The following is an 8,083-nucleotide window of genomic DNA, read 5'->3' on the forward strand; positions in this document are numbered from 1 at the left end:
TTTTATGTACCTAGTTATTTGCATGTTATCTCCCTATTAGAATTTGAGCTCCTTTAAGGCAAGGTTTGTGGTGTGATTGGATTGTGTGTGTGTGTGTGTGGTGTGTGTGTGTGTGTGTGTCCAGCCCTTAACACTGTGCCTGGTGCACATGAAGCACTTAATAAGTGTTTGTTGATCAAATGATTAATTTGGAGGGTCTTATGGAGATATTCATAGAATTTCTCCACCTCTTCATCCTGTACAATACATGTTGGCACATAAGCTGTAATTCTTTTCATGGTGGTTTTTTTTGTAATACTTCTAATAAACACTGTAATATGAGAAGATCAAATGTCTTATGAAATGATGTTTTCTCTTGCCTTTGGATGCATAATAAAACCATTTCCACCAATTTGTCTACTTGCATTTCCAAGGAGAACAATGAGCCATCATTCCATTTAGCTGCAACTTCTGGAACACCTCTGAGTCTCCTAAATTAGATACATAATCCTTTAAAAGCATTTGGTCTGAGTCTTTCTAGAGGAAAACCAAGTTGATATAGAATGCTTATTTTCTAGAAAATTGGATGGACAACATCAGCATGTGTGTGTGTGTGTGTGTGTGTGTGTGTGTGTGTGTGTGTGTGTGCATGCACACATGCATCCTAGACACTGCACATGTTAACCTTGCTTAGAATTGAACTGGAGGGGAGAGTGAACTAGATCAACTTTGCGAAATTCCTATGTTCTTTTAATGACCTGAAGATTCTCCCTGAACCAAAAACCCATTAAAAATTAATTAAAATTAATAAGTGTTTACTTTCTTCCTTCTTCCTCTCCCTCCTCCCTCCTAATAAAAAAAGTAAAAAAACCCAACAAATCTTTTCAATAAATATGCATAGTCAAGGAAAAGAAATTCTCATAGTGGGAACATTCATCTTTTTTCTTTTTTTGTTTGTTCTTGTGATGTTGGATAATCGTGAGTTATGGGAACACTATAGTGTCTAAGGACCACCCAAAGGACAAAAAAGTGAAAATAGTATGCTTCGATGCACATTCAAACTCCATACTTCTTCCTCTGAATGTGGATAGCATTTTCCATCACTAGTCTTTTGGAATTGTCTTGGATCATTGTATCACTGAGAAAAGCTAAGTCTGTCATGATTGATCATCACATAATGTTGCTGTTATTATGTACAATATTCTCCTGGTTTTGCTCACTTCACTCAGCATCAGCCCATGTAAGTCTTTCCAGGATTTTCTGAAATCCATTTGTTCGTCATTTCTTATAGCACAAAAGTATTCCATTAATTTATATACCAAAATTTGTTCAGACATTTCCCAATTGATGGGCATCCCCTCAATTTCCAATACTTTGCCACCACAAAACAACAACAACAACAACAAACTACTGTATATATTTTTGTACATGTAGGTCCTTTTTCATTTTTATGATCTCTTTGGGATACAGACCTAGTAGTGGTATTTTTGGGTCAAGGGTTATGCACAATTTAATTGCACTTTGGGCATAATTCCAAACTATTCTCCAGAATGGTTGGATCAGTTCACAACTCTGCCAACAATGCATTGTGTTCCCATTTTCCCAAATCTTCTCCAATATTTATTATTTTCCTTTTCTGTCATGTAGCCAATTTGATAGGTGTGAGGTGGTGCCTAAGAGTTGTTTTAATTTCATTTCTCTGATCAATAATGATTTAGAACATTTTTATATGACTATAGATAGCTTTAATTTCTTCATCTGAAAACTGGCTATTCATATCCATTGACCAAATTTATCAAATAGGCAATGACTTGTATTCTTATAAATTTGACTCAGTTCTTTATATATTTGAGAAATGAGGCCTTTGTCAGAAACACTGGCTGTAAAAATTGTTTCCCAGCTTTCTGCTTTGCTTCTAACCTTGGTTGTATTGGTTTTGTTTGTGCAAAATCTTTTTAAATTAAATGTAATTAAAATTATCCATTTTGCATTTAATAATGTTCTCTAGCTCTTATTTGGTCATTAATTCTTCCCTTCCCATAGATCTGACACATAAACTATTATTCCTTGATCTCCCAATTTGTTTATGGTATCCACCTTTATGTTTAAATCAGGTACCATTTTGACTTTACCTTGGTATATGGTGTGCAATATTAATCTATGAATGGTTTCTGCCATACTATTTTCTAGTTTTCCCAGCAGTTTTTGTCAATGATTTCTTATCCTCGAAGCTGGAGCTTTTGGGTTTATCTAAAAGTAAATCACTATAGTCATTTACTACTATGTCTTGTGTACCTAACCTATTCAACTGATCCACCATTCCATTTCTTAGCCATTACCAAGTAGTTTTGATTGTTCTGCTTTATAATATAGTTTTAGATCTGGTACAACCAGGCCACCTTCCTTTGTATTTTTTTCCATTGATTTCCTTGATATTCTTCACCTTTTTTTCTCCACATGAATTTCATTATTATTTTTTTCTAGCTCTATAAAATAGTTTTTGGCAGTTTGATTGGTATGGCACTGAATAAGCACATTAATTTAGGTAGAATTGTCATTTTTATTGTATTAGCTTGGCAACTGATCTTTTTATAATTGTTTAGATCTGATTATTTGTGTGAAAAGTGTTTTGCGTTTGTGTTCATATATTTCCTGGGTTTGTCTTAGCACGTAGACTCCCAAATATTTTATATTGTCTACAGTTATTTTAAGTGGAATTTCTCTTTCTACCTTTTGCTTTGTTAGTAATATATAGAAATGTCAATTATTTGTGTGGGTTTATTTTATATCCTGCAACTTTGCTGAAGTTGTTAATTATTTCAAGTAATTTTTCAGTTGATCCTCTAGGATTCTCTAAGTATATCGTCATATCATTTCCAAAGAGTAATAGTTCAGTTTCCTCCTAGTCTAATTCCTTCAATTTCTTTTTTCTTCTCTTATTGCTAAAGCTAACATTTCTAGTACAATATTGAACAATAGTGGTGATAATGGGTATCCTTGTTTCACCCCTGTGGATCCAACTTCACTGCCAAGCAGTGAGTTCTTTGCTGATAAAGATGTTTAAGCTTCATCTGGGTAACTGATTGATGAGCATCTTATAGATGGAATTTCTTCTCAGATATAGTCAGGAATGGATGATGCTGAGATCTCTCTCACCTTTCAAGTTCCATGAAATCACTGGAAAGTATAACTATGGAAACACAAAATGTACAAAATATTATGGATATCAATGGGTATAAAATCCTTTTTCATTACATCTCCAAGAACAATCAATACTCATTTTAGCTAATGTGTTTTTGTTCTTTTAAAATGTATTGATATCTATTGTTGTATCAATTTAATTTCCAATTTATCGCCTCCAAGCTCCACCTAGAGAACCATCTCTTAGAGCAAAGACTAAAAAAGAATGAGTAAAAAAGGGATTCAATGAAACTAACCAATGTGTCAATTGAATTTAACATTAACAGTGTTTAACATTAACTGTTTCACATTCATAGTTCTAGATAATTGCAAAGAAGGGAGGGATGTGCATTCTCATATCTTTTTTTTTGCATCAATCTTGATCATTAAAATCACACTAGATTATGTTTAAATTTTTAAATTCTTTGCTCTTTTTATATAACATGATCTTACTAGTAAGGGGATTTTAATTTCAATTTTTCATATTTGGTGAGAATATATTTGCTTTATGCTACTAGATATAGCAATGCCAGACAGTTCCATTTCATTAGCTTAGATGAACACAAAGTGACTCCTTTTTCATGTTGCTGATCTGTCCTATCTTCCCAAAGTGTATCTAAAAATATCAATATTAGACACCTCTACAGTGAATGCTTCTAATGGTTCTGCCATTGTCAAATCACTTTGGTGTTATCACAACCAGTGAGGTAAACTGGTTGAGCTAATGTTGTTAACAAGGGAGATGACCTTTTTCCTATTCCTAGACTGCCTTCAGGCAATATATTAAAAATAAGGAAATCCAGAAGCTCTCGATTGGTTTCTCAATTGGCCTTCAAATTGTCACTATAGAATTGATTGTATTGGTTCTCTTTGTGGAAGAGTAGTCTATCTCTGGGAAGGAAGTAGTTACTTGCCTGTACTTCCCTTTGGCCTTTATTTGTGTTCTCTTGTGCTAGGTGAAACTCTGAAGGAGGCTTGTGTATTTGGCTATGTTCCAAACTGTCTGAGGTTTTAGGCACAGAGAACACCAAAAGGCTGGGCAATGATGACTATATTGCAAAGTCAATGTCAGCTACAAACTTGGTAATACCTACAGACCCCTACTCATCCACTTAGGTAAGCCTCATAGAAGGCAAGGACTTAGCTAGAGGTTTCAGGATTCATATTTGAAAAGAATGCTTTTGCAGTCGATTAAAATAATTACCTATTATTCATAGATAAGAAGCTTTAAATACTAATTTTCAAGTCTTTAAGTATTTTGGGGGATTTGTTTTCCCATTTTGGAAGCTGTTTCTGGTTTTCCCAGTGAAAAACCACACCCATTTTATTTATTTTGTAGGGTTCAAATAAGCTTGTCCACTGGAATGTTCTGGATATTCATTCAACATGCATTGATTGAGTGGCCAGCATGGGCTAGGCACTTTACTGGGGATACATAGCCAGAAATAAAATAGTCTCAGTTCTCAAGGAGATTGCTGGGAGGCAACATGTATATAGCTAAGGAAATAAGAAGTAATTTCTTGGGGGTAGGGTGAGAGGAGGGAAATAGCCATTGGAAAAACCAAGATAGGCTCATAAAGGCAGTGGTGACACCTGAGTTGAACATTAAAGAAAGCTAGAATTCTATAAATTGATGATGAGGATGGAATACATTCTAGCCATGGGGTACAACTTAGGGAAAAGGAAGGGAATAAGCATTTAGGTGAAGGCTACAATAGGCTAGGAACTATGTTAAATGTTTTTTACAAATATTATTTCACAGATAGGAGATGAAAAATAGTTTATATGGGAATAGCAAGTAGACCAGTTTGACTGGAATGTAGAGTTCATGAAGGGAAGGTTATGCCTAATAAACTTGGAAAGGGATATTGGAGTCAGATTGTAAAGAATATTAAATGCCAAAGAGAAGTGTTTTGTATTTTTCCCTATAGGCAACAGGGATAGAAGGACCTGGGTTATTGTGGAGAGGAAGACTCTGAATCAAGTGTTGAATATGAGAAAGGAGGGAGAAGGACCAGTAGACAACTGCCAGTTTGGTGAGGGTGTTATATCTGGATGGAAGAACCTACCAAGGAAAGTTGGCTGAGTGATGATGGCAGAATGGGGACATGGAAATGGAAGTGGGGAGGAAGGGCTGTGTTTACTACTCTTGCTCTAGTATGTCAAGGTACATAAAAGATTCCTGGAGAGAAAATTGAAGGTTGAAATGTCTTCTCAGAGAAGCCAGGTCTTCATGAATGCCAGAATACAGGAGTGGAGGAAAATGTCTAGGATAAAATTTATTAATAATAGAATGGAGTTACAGAAGGTATTAGACTACATTTGTTTCCATTCAACAAACATAAAGCACTGACTATGCACAAACACCTGTTACAGGTACTGGAGATAAAAATGCAAAAGCAAAATAGACCCTGCCTTCCAGGAGCTTACATTCAGTTTATGACTTCCTCTTGTTCCCAGCAGGCTCACGGGCAGGTGAAAGGGTGGCAACTGGAAACACTCCTCAGATGTGGTAGTAGGGGTATGCTAAAACTGCTTAGTATGTTGAACTGCTTAGTAGCTGATGGGTGATCTGGCCCTTCCTTGTATTGGTGCCATCTTTTTCTTGAAAGTCTTTCTCTTCACCATTAATGTCCATAGGGAAAATGAAGACAGGGCATTATGTAGTTTATTTAGACCCTCCAGAAGAAATGCACAAATGTACATTATTTCAATGATATGTCAGAATGCATATAGAGGGACCAAGGTGGACATGTGGGCCAAATACTACTAATCAGGTTCAGTTCTGCCAAAACGTATAGTTAGTACCCGGGGAATCTTCTTCCTCCAGATAAAGGGTTGTCAGTGATGTATACATGGAATCTCAGGATGCACTGTTTAGATTTTTCTTTCCTATAGTGGGCCACATTTGCTCATTAATTCTCTTATCTTTCACCTAACAGATGAGCTATTTGAATTTGCCTTGGAGTTGAGAGACAGCATGGAACAGAGGAAAGAGACAGCTAGATGGTGCCATAGAGTACAGAGTACTGGGCCTGGAGTCAGGAAGACTTGGGTTCAAATCTGGCCTTAAATACTTACTAGCTGTTTGACCCTGGGCAAGTCACTTAATCCCTCTTTGCCTCAGTTTCTTCATGAGGGTAACAATAAGTACCTATCTCCTAGGGTTGTTGTGAGGATTAGATGTGATAGTAATTGTGCTTAGCACAGCACCTGACAAAGAGTAAGTGCTATATAAATGTTGGTTATTATTATTATTATTATTATTATTATTATTATTATTATTATTATAATTATAGAGATCCAGCCCTGGATTCGGTATATCCCAAGATGAAGTCTAACCTGTGACACGTTAGTTATGTAACAATATGCAAGTCATTTAACTTTCAATGTCCCCAGACAACTCTCTAACACCATAAGTTATACATAAGTTGTCAATATGTATCAGAGAAGGGATTTTCCATACCAGGGAGCTCCCAATAGTGATGAAATCACAGGTCTGGATGAAATAATAAAAATGTCCTTTGGGATTGCCTATTAATGGCAATAGGCAGTTCTCAAGCTCTTCGTAGGACTTTTTTCAAGGTTTCCTTCATCTCCTTATTTCGGAGGCTGTAAATAAGGGGATTGAAGAGAGGGGTCATCACAGAGTAGAACAAAGTAGTGAATTTCTGCATCCCCTCTGCCTGTCCTGAACCTGGACTCACATACGTCATCATGACAGATCCATAGAACAGAAGAACCACAGATAGATGTGAAGAGCAGGTGGAGAAGGCCTTCCGCCGGCCTGAGACTGAGGGTACTCGTAGTACAGCTCTCAGCACTAAGGTGTAGGATCCAATGATGTAGAGGAAGGTGGCAAAGATGAGGAGGGAGCTCATGGAGCCACATATGAGAACAGTCCCTGGGATAGGGACACAAGCTGAAGCCAGGGCCAGCAATGGCCCCAGGTCACATAAGAAGTCATCAATAACATTTGGACCACAGAACGGTAGCTGAGTGATAAGAACTACTGGGGCCAAGAACCAGAGGAAGCCATACACCCAACAAAAGATGACCAGGTTACTGCAGAATTTAGTGGTCATGATGGTGGGGTAGTGCAGTGGGTGGCAAATGGCTAGGAAACGATCATAGGCCATGATGGAAAGAAATAAGCACTCTGTGGTACCCAGGGAAAAGAAGAAGTATAACTGGAGAAGACATCGAGTAAAGGGAATGGCTTTGGTTTTAGACAGGAAATTGGCCAGCATGTTGGGCACATCAGAGTTTACATAGCAGATCTCTAGGAAGGAGAAGTTGGCCAGCAGCAGGTACATGGGAGTATGGAGGCGGAGGTCCCAGTATACAGCACAGACAATGGCCATGTTTCCAAGGAAAGTCAGAATGTAAGTCACAGAGAATAGACAAAAAAGTAGCACCTGGATTTCCCAGCAGCTAGGAAAACCCAGGAGGATAAATTCAGTTACTGTGCGGGAAATGTTCCTGGCCTCTGAGAGCATTTCCTCCTAACCTGTGAGGGTGACAAGAATGATTAGGTCCCTTACCACTTTACTTTTGTTGTTTCCTATTCAGTCAGTCAGGGACAACTAGTGTGGTTCTTAGTGGGAAAGAACAGAACTGAGCTTTTCTGAGCAGTTAGCATATGATCTACAGGTCATCCTTTGAACCAAGGAGTAAGCTGACTGGTTCCTAGACTACAGTAAACAAAAGTAACAGCCTTGTAGTTTGGGGGATTTCTCTTTCACTCAATAGAATTTAGTTCTGGAAGAGACCATTGAAACCTTTTAGTCTTACTCCCTGTAGGAATTAGAGAATTTTCTAAATACTTTATAAGAAAAATGAACAAGAGGTTCTCCCCTTGTTTTAGTTTGCACCCATCCAAGAGAATTATTGATACCTTCCCAGGTAAGTAGTGAAGAGAGGA

At 37.3% G+C, this 8,083-nt stretch overlaps 1 protein-coding gene across 1 annotated transcript; it reads right to left on the reverse strand.

Annotated features, from left to right (window-relative positions):
* Window positions 1-6,716: 6,716 nt before the first annotated feature.
* On the reverse strand, window positions 6,717-7,658 carry LOC110204888 (olfactory receptor 11H4-like). The gene has a single exon (XM_020981081.1). It carries the CDS (start codon window positions 7,656-7,658, stop codon window positions 6,717-6,719), a length of 942 nt encoding a protein of 313 aa, XP_020836740.1.
* Window positions 7,659-8,083: the final 425 nt, after the last annotated feature.

This window comes from Phascolarctos cinereus, unplaced genomic scaffold (assembly GCF_003287225.1).
Source record: "Phascolarctos cinereus isolate Bilbo 61053 unplaced genomic scaffold, phaCin_HiC Scaffold_3;HRSCAF=262, whole genome shotgun sequence".
Classification (NCBI taxonomy): domain Eukaryota; kingdom Metazoa; phylum Chordata; class Mammalia; order Diprotodontia; family Phascolarctidae; genus Phascolarctos; species Phascolarctos cinereus.

Excerpts from the sequence above, each read along its gene's own strand:
- LOC110204888 (XM_020981081.1), bottom strand. The coding sequence starts at position 7,658 with ATGCTCTCAGAGGCCAGGAACATTTCCCGCACAGTAACTGAATTTATC.